Source organism: Oryzias latipes, chromosome 2 (genome assembly GCF_053564925.1).
Source record: "Oryzias latipes strain Hd-rR chromosome 2, Olatipes_Hd-rR_3.1".
Classification (NCBI taxonomy): Eukaryota; Metazoa; Chordata; class Actinopteri; order Beloniformes; family Adrianichthyidae; genus Oryzias; species Oryzias latipes.
This window is the reverse complement of record NC_136238.1, coordinates 21774939-21793868: the sequence shown is the minus strand read 5'-3', so window position 1 is coordinate 21793868 and position 18930 is coordinate 21774939. Positions and strand designations below refer to the sequence as shown.

Here is an 18930-nt window from a genome sequence, read left to right as displayed (position 1 = left end):
CGTGCCTCCGGGCAGAGACCAACCAACTCGCTGATGACAGACTGAGAGTTCGCGCCAGTGTTGCCAGATAGAGTCACAGTTTTCCAGCCCAAAAGTCATCTGAAAACCGCCAGACCCAGCCAAAAACTGCCCAACACAAGTTTTGATTATGTTTTTTTCCCGTACTGGACTGATAAAATGAAAAAAATTTCTAAATAAAAGATAGTTCAGACTAATAATAAAATGAGTACAATATTGAATATTTCTTCAGCGGAGCGCCTACTTCCATTCATTTTCTTAACCCGCTCCATCCCCGCCATAACCCTGCTCTTTCATCCTTGTGCTGCGCTGGAGCGCCCCGACTACCGTATTTTGCGCTCTCTGTGTCGGACACACTGAAGAGCGCGGGGGAAACAACTCTCAGCTGCAGAGGATGTGAACAGGTGAACAGGTAGAGAGGAAAAGCAGGTAGAGAGGCGGAGGAGGGGCTTTGGCTTCAAACTCTGTCAGAGAGATGCAAACACGAGCGTCAGATTGAGACGCAGCTTTCCCTGCGGGAGTTAAAGCAGAGACTTTCTCTGGGATGATTTTATGAACTCAAACATGGAAACATGATTACCAAGTAGAACTCTTCAAAACAATAAACCTGATCTCTCCACATTCTCAGTGTCTACCATGCATTGATAAACACATCGCTCCATGCAGCCATCAGACCAGAACCTGTAGCTCCTCCCACACGTGGCCGCGGTATCATCCTTTAAAGAACACAACGTGCATTTGCAGCGATGTATGCTTCAGACGATGTCCGATTGGCCAATCTACATGTCAATCAAGTCCCTTACTTCTCAGTGAGGATTTTGATTGGCTGGTGGATTTTAAAGAAGTACTTTCTTTTTTTTTTAATCTTTTCTGGCCCGCGATCTACACTCATGTCATTGAAGGTCGACCGGTAGATCGCGATCGACGTAATGAGCACCTTTGAATAATATATACATGCATAATATATATAATGATGTCAAAACGGGTTGTGGCTCCGGGTGCTTTCTTTTTTATTAGGGGCGGTCCCAAATGGCTCCTTGAGTAAAAAAGGTTGCCGACCCCTGGTCTAGTGGGTCTAGATGACCCAACTCCCAACGTTCAAGTGGCTAGGATAGCACAAGGGATAATCCTGCTTCGTGATCATTATCAGGAACATCAACAAGCAATTCAAGCGTCGCCCAGGCGACAGAAAGGTCAGCCGCAAAATGTGTCACTCTCAAAACCACAGAATGAAATAACACAATAGTGGCAGACAGCCATTGAAACAGCCACCACAGCTCTGACACACAGGCCACATCCTTACAACGAGATCAAGTTTAGTAGAAAAATAGGCAACAGGTCTGAGTTTGTCAGCGTCATTCTTCATTTTTTTCAATCCCAATAAATGGACTGGCGATCAGCCCTAGTAAACATTTCAAAACTTCTTCACATTTCATATTAACATTTGGCAGAACAGAAAGAAAATGTTGGTTTAATCTGATCTTGCTTGATTATCATTCAACAAACTGATCTTCTAACTTCAGCCGCTACGATGCCAAAAACATCAACAGCTGAGGAGTCATAAACGTGTTCTGCAACTTATGGATTCTCTGCTCGCTTTTCTCACTAACGCATATGTTCTATTCACAGACACTCATTTCACCCCACCTGTCATCAGCAACACTTTCAAAATCACAGGATCTTTTTTTACAAAATTTTCATCATTTTTCATGTCAGATTCTCCACCTGACACAGACTGTGACCCTTCCTGGAATCAAACCCTCAACCTGCCTATAGTCTGAAAAGTGAAAACCCATTGTCCACAGTCAGAGAATAGCTGGAGAAAGGTGAGGGCCTTTACTTCCTATTTGACTACATGTCCTCCTTCTATGGAGTCCTATACTGTTCATAATTAAATAAATAAATATTTAATTAAATAAATAAATGTGGCCTCATGAAAATACACAATCAACCAATAAATCTCTTATAAATATATAAAAAGATCATGACATTGTGAAAAACCTGCACACTGATTTTATATAAGCCATTATATTATTCAATATATTTCATTTTGCTTTAAAAACCTGTTCATTATTTTGAAACAGCATTTTAAAATATTCATTTTTAATCATTTGGAATATTATTATAATTCTGTCTTTTTTCAGAAGCTCATATTTCAAAATCAATATTTTCCAAAGTAGCTTTGTTTTTATTTCATGTTGCTGTTTTTCACAATGGCGTATTTATTTCATGAAGAGCTTTTTCAGGAGAATGAGTCTATCTGTCAATCAAACCAGACAAGGCGGAGACACTTTTGTGATTGGCTATTCCTTTACTCAGACATGAGCAGCAGCACCCTGACTATATCGATCGAAGATGCTTCACCAAACGTGATGGCGCAATGCACACTCCTAAACACTAGGGGGAGTATGCACCTCAACACATCCACAGTGTTACACGAAATTGGGCAGTTTTTGTTCTAAATTTGCGGATAAAAGTGGCTTTGGGCGAGTGTGCATAATCCAGGTGGTTTTGTGGTCGGTTCGGCAATTTTCATCTTCTCATTAACATCTAGTAGTGGTCTAAGTTAGGCTGGGTGGTTGTTGGAGTTCCACAAAACTTCTATGAACTGGAGTTCCATGAACGCAACATGCCGCGTGTGGGATGGGCTACCAGCTAATGTTTTTAGCCTGATAGCCACATGGAGCGGTTGCCCGCGCTTATCTCAGTAAAAATGTTGGATGCACAATGTACATGGAGTGTTAAGAGATCAGGTTTATTTATTTTGAATAGTTTCACATGATAACAATGTTTCCATGTTTGAGTTCATGAGATCATCCTAGAGAGTCTCTGCTTCAGCTCCTGCAGTCAAACTACGTCTTACGTGTAAATCAGAGCGCCCAGGCAGCGCGAGAGTGAGTGTGTGAGCGCAAGTTAAGGGTCTGTTGCCCTGTCCCCCGGAAAAGTAATAATAAAAAAAGGTTTCCTCCAAAGTGCAGATCCTGATTCTTGGAGTAAACCCTGGCTGCAGAATTGCTCAATCAATCCCGGATCTCCGCTGCGTTTTCCGACCACGGTCAGAAACGTCATCGCAGGAAAGGTTCAACATTTTGAAGGGAGGGAAAAATAAAATCAGAGGACCTGATTATAATCATTGTTTCATTGAAAATAGAAAAATATAAGGTTCAGGAGGCCCGAGCAGGCTTGTTCCGCTTTTCGCAGCTGCCTGGTCTGACTCTGTCGGTCCGCCGGCTCGCCGGATGTGAGCTCTGAGTGAATGTCGTAAGAATGAGGAGTGTTTCAACGGGGGACTTATAGACGTGGACGACCGGAGCTCCTCTGTGGTTTGGTCCACACAAACCCTCAAACTACAAAAACAGAGTTGTCCGTCTTTGCCGCAGCAGACAGATAGTTTGTCTCTATTTGATCTCCAATGTCAGCAAGGCCACGCGGATATCACTGAAATATGTCATCTCTCTGACTGGCACACCGCTGAGCGGGTATCGAGGAATAAGAGTCGATTTCCATGGATAAGCCAATGAGCGTTTAGATCCCGCCCACTTTCACTGATTGACAGATAGACCCATTCTCCTGAAAAAGCTCTTCATGAAATAAATAAGCCATTGTGAAAAACAGCAACATGAAATAAAAACAAAGCTAATTTGGAAAATATTGATTTTGAAATACGAGCTTCTGAAAAAAGACAGAATTATAATAATATCCCACATGATTAAAAATGAATATTTTAAAATGCTGTTTTGAAATAATGAACAGGTTTTTAAAGCAAAATGAAATATATTGAATAATATAATGGCTTATATAAAATCAGTGTGCAGGTTTTTCACAATTTCATGATCTTTTTATATATTTATGAGAGATTTATTGGTTGATTGAGTATTTTCATGAGGCCACATTTATTTATTTAATTAAATATTTATTTATTTAATTATGAACAGTATAGGACTCCATATCCTTCAAGATGTGCATCGACTTCCCTCATCTGCCATCTCGTGATGTAGCTGAAGGGAGGGGCCTGACTATTTCCTGGAAAAAGCTTGTCTTGTAAATGAGACTGATCATCAGTCGGACTTAGAGAAACAGAGAGTTTGTTTAGGTGCAGCTCAGTAAAATGTCTGGCAGTAAAGCAGAGACATTTTTTTCTTTCCAGGTTTGTTAGAATCAGAACTTTAAATTCAGAAGATCCAGTAATGTAGGCGAGTCAGAGCAGGCAGTTTGTTTCAACTCTGCAGAGAGTTTTGTGCTCGTCTGTCTTCCTCATTGTCTGGATTCCTTTGCTGAAGATTAACTGACAGGTTGTTGCATCACAGCCGACATGTTGAAGTTTGTTGCAGGAGCTCTGATCCCTTAGTGGTCATGGTGGTCGTCTCTTCAAAGCAGAACAGTTTCTGTCAGACTGGGAGCAGAAATGTTAATTTTAGTTCAAACAGATCATCAGCTTTTATGAATTTACCTGCAAACACCAACATTGTTCTGATTTTATGGAGCATTCCTGGTTGTCCATGAAATTTCCCGTCTTTTCTGAACACTTTGTTGACTTAAAGCTCTGCTCTGACCTCTGACCCTTTACTGCTGACAGAAGCATATCTGCCACATCAACAGGACATTCAGACTGTAAGGAAACAGAGTCTGAGCCAAAGCTGAGCCTGAGAGCAGCTCTGACTGAAAGAATGTGGATGTGGATCTTCCAGATCAGGGGTATCGACACTTCTTTGGCACCTGAGCTACTTTTGAGATAACAAGATCCAAAAGATCTACCTCTCTTTCTCCCTCCTTCTATCTATCTATCTATCTATCTATCTATCTATCTATCTATCTATCTATCTATCTATCTATCTATCTATCTATCTATCTATCTATCTATCTATCTATCTATCTATCTATCTATCTATCTATCTATCTATCTATCTATCTATCTATCTATCTATCTATCTATCTATCTATCGTTTTTTCAGGATTAAAATACTGTTTGATGAACATAGTACTATAATCTATTAGAACATAACATTGTTTATGTACTAATAATTCTAAATCTTTACACTAAAACTACACAAATCTATGTGAGCAGAAACTTTTGTATTAACAGATGAGGCGTTTTATTAGAAAAACAGACAGCAGGGACTATTGAATTTTATGCTCTGCTGTAAACTGGATCCATCGGGCAGGACCTGCAGAAGCACACGGGGTGATCCAGGCCTCAATAAACGCTCCAGTGGACCAGATTGGTCTTCTGTCCGGGACTTAACTGCCGTGGGGCAAGTAGTGACTTTCTGATGACAGACAGAATTTGTGCTCAGTGTATTTAAACACACATATGCAGTGACGTTTGTATCAGAGGATGTTCAAGTGGCCGTTCTGCATGTCAATCAAGTCACGTACTTCTCTGTGAGGATTTTGATTATCTGAGAGATATTTTAGAAACATATTTTTTATTTTTTTTGATTATTTATCTTTGCTGGCCTGTAATCTACCCTCATGTCGTTGAGGTTCAAGCGGTTGACCACGATCAACGTAATGAGCACCCCTGGTCCAGATGATCTTTGGGCCTTTTTCTCTGCCGTTGAAAGAGGAGCAGCTTTAGTTTGGCAAAATGTTCTGCAGCAGAACCACATTCCGGAAGGACGTCTTTGTTCGTCAGTAACAGGGTGTGTTTCAACGGCTGCAGATTCTTCACAAGATCAAGATTTCCTGCACTGTCAGCTGCACTATCTTTGCAGCTGACAGTGTAGCTTCAGGACTCATGAGGAGGAGCACATGCACGGCTCTGATGCTGCTGAACGTCTGACTGAGATGATCCACATTCAGAAGAGAGTTTCAGAGTGAAAGACGTGTGGAAGAAGAGAATCCTGAAGGTTTCTGTGCAGACATGAACTCAGTCAGAGAGCGTCTGAATGTTGGAGGATCCAGAAGAAACCAGGAGCTCATGAAGGTGGTTCTGTTGGAGCAGAGAGCAGAACTCTGATCCCAGTTTCAGGAACAATGCAGGCTCATGTTCTGGACTGAAGAGTTCTCCTGAAATGTTCTGTTCAGACTTCTTCAGGATCACATCTGTGTGTGAATGTGGAGGTTTGTCTGAACCAAGCTGCAGCTCACTTTGAAGCTCCTTCTGGCTCACACAGCAACAATGACAAAGACTGAAGCTGCTGTGCTGCCCTCTAGTGGCAAACATGGGATCTGCAGCACACATTTCTGCATTTCTGCCTGATCAGCATGAAGAATTAGGACATTAGGTGTTTAACACAGTTTAGAGACAAGAAATATAGCAGCTACATGAAAAAGAAAGAGCTCAGTCGTGACTTTGAACATGAAGAACATCTAAAGATTGTTGTTGACTGAAAATGAAAAATCTTTATGTTTCTGCTTTGATTCTAAACCACAGTTTAGTCAATGAAGTAGAAGCAATTTCTGTTAAAAAATGTTTCTACTGAAAATGAAACGTTTGCTTGAATGTCCAGACTAGAGTAGAAGAAAATCCCAACAGATCAACTTTATTCTCCAGACTCACTAAAGCAGTTGTTGACAAACTTTTGATCATTAAGTCAGAAACTTCCTGGTTTGCTTGGAAAGACTAACCAGACAGAAAGTTGATCTTTCACTAACAAATCCCTCCTTTATCTTCAGCCTTCACCCTCATACTAAAAATTCTATTGGAGCAGATGCCAAACCACTGAAATAGATCAGTGAAAGCTGATTGGCTGTTGTGCATTAAGGTAAAAATGTGTCTAAATGGTCGAGCTGGTAGAATTGATGTGAGAACTTGGAATACAGAATGTGAGAACTTGCACACCAAAAATCTGCATCTGTGTGTAAAAATCTTCTGCTGTGAACTGACAAATTTCCATTTGCATGTGTTCATTTAGAGTTACAACGTCAAATTTGTGATTACAACTGCTCAAATGTGCTTCTGCGTGTGCTCCAATCTGCTGGATAAAATCACAAGTGCGCTACAACTGCGCTCTGAATTCTGACACATTCCTTGCAAGAAACTGTGTCCAATAATGAACCTAGGGGGGAGGGAGGGTTAGTGGATGGGGGAGTCAACCAATCAGAGGGCAGGACTCATGACAAGTTCATGCATATATACGAAATGAAATAAATTAATAATCAAAGAGCATATAAACATGATGGAATCCCTGATCACCTACACAAAACCCTCTCATTTACTCATTAAAATCGATTTAAAACTATACGTAAGGTTAATCACTGGTTGCATTCTTACAAATTTAAATCAGTTTTTATTTGCATAAAATGGCAAAACTTTAAAATAGAGCTAAAACTAAACTTAAAAATGTTGTGTTTTTACATCAAAATTGGGGCGTTGCCTTTTAATTAAAAGCTTTAAAAGGGTCCTCCTTTGTGTGTTTCAACAGCTAAAAGTAGTGTTTGACCCCCTCTTCAGCCATTTATGGGAAGGTAGGGTTTGATGTCCCGTCCATCCATCATATCAACATGAACATACCTGAAAACTGACTTTATTACTTAAATCCACACTTACTTAAAACCACAGCTGATTCCTCATGACAATGTCAGAAGAAACACAAACGTCAGCTGACAGGAAGGATTACATCAAAAACTACGGTAAGTATATGCTGACAAAGTTCAGAGAATCTCTCAATACGAGAAGTTAGAAGCAGAAGATTCCCCAACCCTCCAAGTTAGAATGACAAGATGGTCTGCAGTTCTCCATCAGTCCACCGGGGGAGCTGCAGCACAATAACTGTCCACTTGATGCTGAGAGAGACAGTGGAGCTGATCTCAGATCAGTTCCTGCTGCAGCTCTGACATTCATCTCCACTTCCTCTGATTCCTCCATCACTCTGCTCTCCACCTCCCAGGAACACCGTCCAGTGATAACGCCTCCCCTAAATCATTTTAAAAGAGAAAAGAGCTGCACCCTTCCACCTGTGAGATTTGTTAAAAGAAGTGATGAGGGAGCAGCAGAAAGAGCAGCAGGAGCTTCAGTCCTGTTCAGAGCAGCAGCTTCCTGTCATCTTCACCTGTTGGAGCTTCTGCTGCTCTGATTGGCTGACTGTTGTCCTTAAGCCTGTCATCATTCTCCTCAGAGCTTCACTGAGAAGCTGCAGCTTCACAGGAAACTCTGCATCTTTGCTCTCAGACTAACTTTAGGACCAAACATCTGGAAGCAGCTGGACTGACTCCAACCCTCTACTGACCTCAGAGTCTGCAGTTTGGAGTTTGGACTCTCCACCAGATCCTGGAGCTGCTGAACATCTGAAGACTGAAGGTTGTTGTCTGTCAGGTCCAGTTCTGTCAGGTGGGACGGGTTGGACTTCAGAGCTGAGACCAAAGCAGCACAGCTGGTCTTTGACACAATGCAGATCCTCAACCTGAATTCAGCACAAAGTCTGAAAATCTCTTGGATCTTTATGTAACTGCAAAGTGAACCAGGCTCTTCTTGCTGTATGCTCTGCAAACTGATTTTTTGTTAACAACCTCATACATTTTATTATTGAACTAAATACAGGAACTCGCACTAAGTTTGATTGACAGATCTTTTGGCCCTCCCATTACAATTTGATTGGTTGGATTGGCAGATCAATCCAACCAATGGATTGTGTGCATCTTCTTGTGCCGAAGATGCACACACATAAAGATGCTCACACAAAGAGACAGAGAGACCGTGGCGTGGTGTATGTCAACATGCTTCTTAATTTTTGGATGTTGGAGAAACTAGCAAGTCTTTTCAGAGTCAGAGGGCTAAAGTCCGGGTCAAGTCACAAATTTTTGCGGTTGAAGTCCAAGTCGAGTCTAAAGTCGTAAAATTCATGAGTCTGACTTGAGTCCAAGTCATGTCGCTTGAAGCCATACATCTGAATAATGGCCACAGAAACAAACTGTTGTTTCACTAACAATGAAGAATAAATCTTATTGATTCTTGAAATCTTGAAAAAAATTGTTTTGCTTTTTTTAAACAGGGAAGTTGGACTTTGGTCAGTAACAATCCAATCCAAATTGTGTCATGATTCATTTCCACCCTGCTTTTTTTTCTAATCTAATTTTCCTCACCTGTGCTGGGTGATTATACTAATTTTTCATTGTTCAACAGTATTTAAGATTTTCAGTTTCACTTCTACACTTTGAGTTCATTGAGTCAGTTTACAGTCCAGCAATTCCTAGTTTATGTCTTCCAGCGTTTCATACTCACGATTTTTGTTCTGGTTCTGGATTTCCTCGCCTCATTACACCACGTATAGGTCCCTCCTCCACGACGTTCCTCACTGGTCAGGGGATTTCCAGCCCCACCTTTTGACTGTTTAGGAATTCCCTGCTGATCCAGAGATGTCATCTGCTCTGTGCTGTGCCTCGCCTAATTATTCATCAGCCTCAAGGAAATCCTCAGCACTCACCTGTGCATGTGGCATCAAAACTAACTTCCTCCAAACTCACAATAAACACAATAACTTTGTCCTGCCTGCGTTTCTGCTTTGGTTTTCCTTCCAAACTCCTAACAAATGGCACTACAGTAAAAGGGGGCAGGCAACAGACTGGCGATTTGTTCACGTTGTACCTCGTCTTTGCCCAATAGTATCTGGGTTGGAAGCAGCAATCCTGTGACAGTGAAAGAGTCAGTGGCTTCTGAAGATGAATAGATAGATGTAAAATTGCAGTGTTTATTTTATATTTAAGATATGTTTAAAAAATTATCTAATGGACAACTATAAATATGCAAAAGGCTAGATGTCTACAGGCAGATGTGTAGGAGACCTATATATGCAGAACTCTATTGGTAGACATCTGAGTAAAAAAGACAGAGATGTCTGTGATGTCCAGTACACATCTGCAATTGATGTATATTAGTTATCCAACAGACATCTAATGTCCAACGGAAATAAACTACCCAAATGGCATGCCGCAAGGCATGATGGGATGTCGACACACTTAGCTGTGGGAAACGTCATCAGCCTGAGATCTACACAGCAGTGTGCACACTACCTCTATGAATCCATGTCTACCAAATACATAATGTATATCTATGATGTAAACATTGAAATAACCAATATTTGGATATCTAATAGATATGTCCGCACTAGTGGGAGCCTTCAACCTGAAGTTGGTCAGCATGCAGCAAAAGAACATCAGTCTCATGTTTGTAGTTTAGTGTCAACACAACTTTGTCATCATATTGACCTGAACACAACTGAACCACACAATCTGTGTGGTTGTCTGGAGAGTCCAGACCCAGTCTGCAGTCTGGACTCTCCAGACAACCACACAGATTAAGAAATCCTGAATCCTGCAGGTTCCTGTTCCAGCTCAGGTCCAGTTCTGTCAGATTGGATGGGTTATTCTTCAGAGCTGAGACCAGAACTTCACAGCTCATCTCTGATAAGTCGCTGTCCTTTAACCTGAAAGCAGATAGAAACGTGTGTGAAGTGGGTAAGATGTGTTCAGGTGTTCAATGTGCATCTCAGCATCTCTGTGTATGAATGTGTGTGAAAAAAGTCCAAATGCAGAGTTCTGATGGTTCTGCTGTCAGTAAAGACTGTAAAGTGGGCTCTTCTAAACTCAACTCCACTGCCAGAAATGACTTCCGGACTTCAGCTGACTCCAACATGAAGCTGACTTTTCAAGTTAAACGCTGTCAGAGAAATGTCTCAGACACAAGAACTGTGATGTAGTGGATAATGTTGTTTTATCAAGGAAAGTATAGAAAAGCTCGCTTCTAGCATTGTCTGTTTTTGTAGACTGTATAGAGTTGGATAGTTCCTTCCACTTTGTGTATCATCGAGCTAAAAAGTTTAACTGTGATCTCTTATTGCTTAGTGCAAGAACCACCAGTTAAAGTTCACTGATGGAAGCCCAGAGCAAGAGGCCTTTAAGATCTTGACAAAAGTGCTCAGGTAAAAAGATGGCATTGAGTTAACCTCTCTTTAGCCCAGATTGAAGACTTTGATTGAAGCAACCACCGACAACCAGTGCAGAGATCTGAACAATGACGTGACCTTAGATGAAATCAAACAGACAGCAGGTTTTGGATGATCTGTAGATGCCTGATTGTGGTAGCTTGTTGCAGGAATCAAACTCAGAGATGAAAAGTGTCTGAATAAAGAGATGGGTGAACAAACAGTGGGATCTGAGCTCTCTGCTATAGAATGAATGGACCTATATCTGTGAACCTATTAATTTAAAGGTCAAAAATTCTTTTTCATTCTTTCACTGTGACTGTTGTGTTTGTGGAAAGGTTCCAACACTTACTGCTGCACACATGAAGCTTGAGATCTCTTGAGATCTCTCTTACCAAGCAGCCATCTCTAAACCGCCAGCACTAGAAGACACCAAAAGATGTAACCCTCTTGTATAGATACCTCTCCGGGGACCTCTGAGGCTCTGCGTTGTGTTTGTGATGTTATGATAAAAGGAAGTGTCGCACGGAGAACACAAGCATCAGAAACAACAGTTGGTTCAAAGATTACAGTCGAGGCGAGGACCAGGTAGAACAAAGCAGGTATTTATTTTGTTTCCAGAAGCACTCAGGTTCACAAATATCCAGCCCTCCAGTAATGCTCAGCCGCAACCTTGTAGCTGTTTTGCTTTAGTACAACACTGACAATAACAAACTGAGCAGCATCATACAGAAGATTCTACATTAATAAATCAAAAAAATATTAAATGCAACTTAAAATGGCTCTTAGTTTACCCAATTCCCACTAAAATTGTACTAAACACACCATTAAACATTTGCGTATCTTCAAAGGTTTTGTCTCAAATATAAAAAGGGCCAAACTGCGCTACAATATCAAATCATTCAAAGTCTTAAAAAGAAAAAAAAAGAATTTCTGCACATTCAATAATCAATAATGTGCCTTCCTCTAATAAAGTTACTCTATCAATGTGGCAACTTCAGGTTGCTTTGGAGTTCATTAGAACATTGGGGGTTGACCCCTGGAGTTTTTAAACTTCAAAAACGTGTTTTAAATTATTCACATTTTTGAAGGCTTCTCTCCTTTGTGAGTGCTCATGTGTTTTTGGAGATTGGATATTTGATTAAAACTTTTGTTACATTCTTTACAAAAGAAAGGCTTTTCTCCTGTGTGAGTTCTCATGTGTGTTTTGAGATTTGATATTTGATTAAAAGATTTATTACATTTTTCACAAGAAAAGGGCTTTTCATCTGTGTGGGTTCTCATGTGTTTTTGGAGATTAGATATTTGATTAAAACTTCTTTTACATTTTTCACAAGAAAAGGGCTTTTCTCCTGTGTGGGTTATCATGTGTTTTTGAAGATTAGATATTTGATTAAAACTTCTTTTACATTCTTTACAAGAAAAGGGCTTTTCTCCTGTGTGAGTTCTCATGTGTTTTTGGAGATTAGATATTTGATTAAAACTTTTGTTGCATTCTTTACAAGTAAAAGGCCTTTCTCCTGTGTGTGTTCTCATGTGTGTTATGAGATTAGATATTTGATTAAAGCTTTTTTTACATTCTTCACATGAAAAAGGCTGTTCTCGTGTGTGAGTTCTCATGTGTATTCTAAGACCAGATATTTGATTAAAACTTGTATTACATTCTTTACAAGTGAAGGGCTTCTCGCCTGTGTGAGTTCTCATGTGTGTTTTGAGATTAGATTTCCGAGTAAAACTTTTTTCACATTCTGTACAAGGAAATCGCTTATCTTCTGCATGGATTCTTATGTGTATTTCGAACAGAGATATGTTACAAAAGCTTTTACCACATTCTTTGCAGATATAACATTTTTCATCAGATCCAGTTCCCATATAGTCAGACGGATTACTAGTTATTCTGGAGTTTTTGCCAGACCTGATAGAGGAAAGTCTCTCTTCTTTTGGAGATCGTTTACGTTTCTTAACCAAGGCTGATTTGTTAGGATTTATTCTAACATCAAAGTCACACTGACTTTCTGACATGTGAGAGCTGTCCGCACTTTGGACATGACTTCTGTCTCTTCTCTTCCTCTGATCTCTGTTCTGTGGGTCTGTCTCTTCATCTGTAGTTGATGTTGATTCTTCGTGTTGGTTTACTTCTTCATCCTGACAATCAGTTAGTTCACTGTCCTCCTCTTCCTCATAAGTAGGAATCTCCATTAAGGTATCAGTCTCCTGCTTCAGATCAAGCTCCTCATACTGACCGATGAAGGGTTCCTCTGGCTCCTCTTTCATCTCTGAAGGTTCTTGTTCCTCTGGCTCCTCTTTCATCTCTGAAGGTTCTTGTTCCTCTGGCTCCTCTTTATAATGTAGAGGTTCTGGTTCCTCCTGCTCTTCATAATGTGGAGGTTCTCGATCATCCTGTTCCACTCTGAAGTTCCTTTGCAGGTTGCAGAGATCCTCCTCTTTAATCACCCAATGCTTGGGGAGGACTGAGGAAACACAAGAAGAGGTCCTTTTATATGTTATGATGACTTGGTTTATTGTTATGCACCAATAAAAATTGAATAGTTTCAGTCAGAATGTGCATAATTCAAATTTTGATTATTTTAATTTAAAGAATGTAATTCCTTAGTTTTAAAACCAAATCAAATAAACACTTTTAAAAAGATTACTCACAACCTGTGACTGCTTATTTACTTCAGGAGCCCCTGAAGGACCATTGTAATGCAAACTAACTTGTAAGACCATCTATAAAGTGCTTTTTTGTTTAATAAGTTGCTTCTTTTTTATTTTTTTAGCACAGCAGCACATGATGACCTTGTTCAAATTTCCCGCCCCTTTCACTTAAAGCGGCTGGGGGACAAACTGTTAATCAAATGTTTAAGTTTGGGCCAGCGGGCACCACATACTTTACTAAGGCATCTGATTGCTGAGTTTATTACTTATGTAACTGCCAAAAAGGAAAAAAAATAAACAATGAAAAAAAAATAAACGGACTAATAGAATGACTGTGTAGTAGCAGTCTGCCATTTTATTGAGGTCTACTGGAGTTTGGCTTCTTGGTATGGAAGCGATTGTATAGCATAAATAAAAAAAAGAAAAGATGCTTTTTCATTTTCAAAATGAAGCTGCATTTTTTGACTCAAAATTAAAAAGCAATCCACCAAAATGCTTTTTTCATTTCCTTCCTCAACACAGCTTATTCTGTCACTTAATAAAAAATTAAAATGAAAATGGTATTTGACATTTCATTTTCAAAATGTTCTCTGCTAAACATGTAGCAAAATTCATTTAGAAATGTCTAATTTGACAATTAAGAGGGATTAATAGAAATGCTTTTTAATTTTCAAAATGTAACTGCTTTAAATGACTCAAAATTAAAATGAAAAAGCAATATTTCAAAATGCTTTTTCATTTTATACTTAACGCTTATGTGTGTCATGAATAAAATGAAAATGCAGAGGGGAGGGGATTGCATTTGCATTTTCAACAGAATACAACAATGTTTTGTGTCTTTTCAACTGCAAGTTACAGAAGAGACTCTTCCAGGACAGGCTGTTGGTGGACTGCATTTTTGCATTTTCAAGATAAAACCGTTGAAGTGAACATACTGATGGCATGGAGCTGAAGCTCAGTCATACTGACCTTCTGACATGTGAGAGCTCTCCACACTTTGGACTCTTCTCTTCCTCTGATCTCTGTTTTGTGTGTCTGTCTCTTCATCTGTAGTTGATGTTGAATCTTCATCTTGGTTTACTTCTTGTTGGCTTCCTTCTTCACACTCACCATCAGTTACATTAAAGCTCTGCTGGTTGTTTAGATCTGCTTCACTGTTCTTATCCTCCTCATAAGTAGGAATCTCCATCAAGGTATCAGTCTCCTGCTTCAGATCCAGCTGACCTTCATCCTGAATGATGAAGAATTCTTCTGGTTCTGGTTCATCTGGTTCCTCTTTGATCTGTGGAGGTTCTGGATCATGCAGTTCCACTCTAATCTGTTCTGGTTCCTCCTGCTCCACGCTCAAGTTCCTCTGCTGGTTGCAGAGATCTTCCTCTTCTGTCATCCAATGCTGGGGGAGGGCTGCAGGAACCAAACACAACAAGGAGACCTTTATACAATTACAGGATTTTGGGTTTTGTCAAGCACCAATAAACTCAGTGATCATTTAAGAAAATACCTGAGAAGTATGGAAGCCCAGAAGGGACAAATTAGAAATACATATATTGAAAATATGATCACAAGTGTCATTAAATAGGTCAATATGTAATTAAAATTCCATGTTAAATGAATTACATAGGTTACATGTATAAGTTATTCTAATATTATTTATTCTATTCTACTTCTCCATTTGACACTGACACAGTTTAAAGGCTTGAAACTTTGTTCTTCTATTTTGTTCTTCTGGTTCTAGAGAAGGAAAGTCCTAATTTCACTGGTGACAGAAACAAACACACAGTAGTGTCTGATTAGGCCACGTCAATGAACACTCATTGGATCATGTGGGACACACTTTACTGGCATCTGCACTTATGGCGCACAGTCGAGACTTGAAGACCATTGGGTGTAGTTCCACCAGCACAAGCAGCTGTTCCAGATGCCACTTTTGTACTTTGGAATCTGTACACAAGTGGCATCTGGACATTTGTGGACAGATGTACACAACCGGACACTCTGGACAGTCCACCTGACAGGCTGTAGGTAATGACAAAGTCCTGAGTGTTTCCTCTGTTGTGAGCAGCTGAGAGACATTTTTGAAATCTGTGCTCAGAAAATTGAAAAACTCAAGAGTCTCTGTTTTTTGGAAGAATTGTTTTTTCCACCTTTTATTTTAAAGCACTATAGAAATAAAGTGCTAAAGAATCTAAATTGAACAAAGTAAAAGAAAAAAACAGCACTTTATTTCCTACATTATACTTCTTATGGTTATCTTGTTATCTTATTGGTTGAGGCACATCCATTCTTTTTTTCTTATACTGAAAAAGGTTTGTTGTAAAAAAAAGACAATGTTGAATGTTCCCTTTAGGCTATTAGGAACATGTATATTGTAATTTACCAAAATAAAAGCACTATGAATTTGTTTGAGTAAAAGCAACTTGTATATTAAATACTTTTGTGGTGCTTTACCAAAGTGATCATTAAATAAAGTAAACGTTACTATTTTATTACAATGTGAGGCATATTAACATTAAGATGAGTTTTTTTTCCAAGTCATACTTCTTCCACTTTCGGCTTCTCCCATCAGGGGTCGCCACAGCGAACAAGTCGCATGGTAAATTTGGCAATGTTTTACGCCGGATGCCCTTCCTGACGCAACCTTCTCAAACCGGGCTTGGAACTGGCAGAGGTAGAGGAGGGAACATGGAGCAGCCCGGAGTCGAACCCTGGTTTCACGGATGGAAGGCGCCGCAAACCAGCACGAGCTAAACTGGCTCCCTTTTTTCCAAGTCATACTACCACGTACAAATTCGCAATACGTATCGCATCATGGGACGCGTATCAGGATTATATGGTATCGTCGTGCCGATACACACCCCTAGCAGATTCTAGCAGAGATACGAGCAGCATTTGAGATCGAGAAGTCTAGAATTGCTATAGCTTCAACAGGTATGTCTGCTAGAGGTACACACATGAAACACGTGACTCAAGTGTTATCAAAGATAAGTGCAAGAAATTGAATACAAAAAATGAGTACAGCTACCAGCCCTGTAAAGAAAATAATCATATATTAACAGGCTGAATGTTCATATTGACCCTCAATAATAATAAATTAAACATATAATGTAAATGAATTAAAATACAACATTGTGCAAATCCATGATTTTAAAAGATAAACCCCCCTTTAATAGTGATTGCCTAATTTTAGGTCTATTTAGCCATTTTATTTGTTTATTTGGTCTGACATAAAAGATCTATAATTTCTCAATTCATTATCAAATTGTGTCTCTGGGCCTTCAGAAAACTGTGAGCCTCAAAAAGCAAAGGTTTCTCTCCTTTGCTGAAGTGAACATACCTATAGAGTGAAGCTGAAGCTGTGGTTTCCACGCTATGTCCAGCAGTCTGCGCTGACGACAGAGCTCCTGCTCGTACTGGACGATGGTTCCTTCACAGAGTCTGAAGATTTCTTCAGCAGCAGCAGCTAGTCGCTCGCTGATCAACTCTCTCAGAGACTGAAGGGAAGACATGGTTCCTGCTCCGATCTTCAGCTCCAACTCCCACAAACACCGCGGTCCTCTTCACTGCAGCTCCGATCAGCTGCTAGTCTCAATCACAGCAATCCACGTTGTCTTTTGGTTCAACACTTCTTCACTCATTTACGAGACTTTGGAAAATGCTGAGAGTTCCCACACGAACCACGTATCGTCATTTCTGTCCAAAAACCTCACAAACTTCCCAACAAAACTTCCCACCGTCGTCTTGATACAAGCTAGCGCTACTAGCCTTCTAACAAGCTAAAGCTGCTAGCGCCTCGTGCTCCTTACTTCCGGGTCACTGTTGGAACTTCTTTCAAAACAAGAAATATATAGCCAGAGGAGACACGCCCGCTTGGGAAGCCTGGCCAATAGTGGCGGAGGGCGACGCCATCTTGGTGAGGTCATTGGCGTCCACATGAGAATGCTTTCTGTAGACTTATCTGGCATCAAAGTAGCTTTAATGAAAATTTTACATATATATATATATATATATATATATATATATATATATATATATATATATATATATATATATATATATATATATATATATATATATATATATAAAAATGTAAAGGATTGAAATCCTAACTAATAGGGGTACAAATATTAAGCTTGCTCTGGTCGACTAACAGTATTGCAGGTCCCTGCCCACACCTGTCAGTCCCTTTAACTCCTGTGCCTTCGTTTGGAAGGTGTGTGTTCTGTCACCCTGGCCTAACTCTAAAACCTTTTGGTAGTGAATGGGTGTAGTAAGACAGGCTTTAGAACTTGATCCCTGTCAGTCAGCTGAAGCGTCGTTCTGCAATGCACTTGAAGCTCACTTGCACAGATCCTGCCTTTACAACAACCAGCCAGAGTGATGGAGTGCCCCTAACCCAGAACAATCTTCAAAAATTAAAATATATATATATGTAGAGTATATATATATATATATATGTAGACTATATATAAATATATATATATATATACGTTCCAAAAATTACCCGTGATAAGCAAAATCCGTGAAGTAGAAACCTTTATTTTTTTCTTACAATTATTATCCAATTAAATACTCTATTATACATTGAAAAGAAAGAACATACCATTTTACAGGCTCAACTATTTGTTTCACAAATTAATGTACTTTAGAATCGTTTTTTTTCAACAAATAACTTCTGTACTGTCAAATAATAATTTAAATCATTGATGTGAACAGAAGGCTTCAAATTGCGGAGATTAGCTCGCCCACCGCGACCCGAGTAATTGGATTAAACGGAAGAAAATTTAAAATTGTTATGAAAAAAATACAAAGTACAGTCAGACAAATAGTAACTCAGGTGTATTTCACTGCTCTACAGACTGAGCCGCTGCATCCTGACTCCGCTCTGCAGTGTTTTCTTCTTTTGAAGCCCGCGGTGCACGTGTGTTTGTTCGGGGGAAGAGCATAGTGATACGCAGTTGTTGTCACTCTTTTTACTATGGGTTTTAGAGAAACTCAAAATTGCAAGAGAATTTGCACATACGTAATGTAAATTTGGCAAGCTGTTTTACGTACCTGTTCACTTTAAACTGCAACATTATTGATGCACAGGTAGAGAAGAAGCGGAGTGACTTTTTAGCCAATCAGAATGCAGAACACAATGCAAGATGCAAATCCGTGAAGTAGCGAAACCGTGAAAAGTAAACCGCGTTACAGCAAGGGATCACTGTACCTGAGATTACATCTTCAGTGATGTCATCAACATCTTGGGATGTGGATGCTGCTCCACCTCCAATGCCCAATTACCTTTTGATTGTTCCTGCATAGCCTCATCCGTGCTCCAGTTCCTGACCGTTTACCTCGCCTTTGCTCCCGCTCCTACACCTGGCTGTTAATCCTGCCTCTGGCTCGTCTC

At 39.8% G+C, this 18930-nt stretch overlaps 1 protein-coding gene across 2 annotated transcripts; it reads right to left on the bottom strand.

Annotated features, from left to right (window-relative positions):
• Nucleotides 1-11464: 11464 nt before the first annotated feature.
• LOC101166607 (uncharacterized) lies at nucleotides 11465-17371 on the bottom strand. 2 transcript variants are annotated; one of them, XM_078936318.1, is made up of 4 exons: nucleotides 16873-17371; nucleotides 14508-14942; nucleotides 13199-13351; nucleotides 11465-13162 (listed from the first exon to the last, which is right to left on the bottom strand). In XM_078936318.1, exons 1-4 carry the CDS (start codon nucleotides 17042-17044, stop codon nucleotides 11958-11960), a joined length of 1965 nt encoding a protein of 654 aa, XP_078792444.1. In that variant the 5' UTR covers nucleotides 17045-17371; the 3' UTR covers nucleotides 11465-11957. The 2 variants fall into 2 exon arrangements, with proteins under 2 accessions (XP_078792444.1, XP_020565336.1); XM_020709677.3 differs by having other exon boundaries at nucleotides 11465-13351.
• Between the last annotated feature and the right edge of the window lie 1559 nt (nucleotides 17372-18930).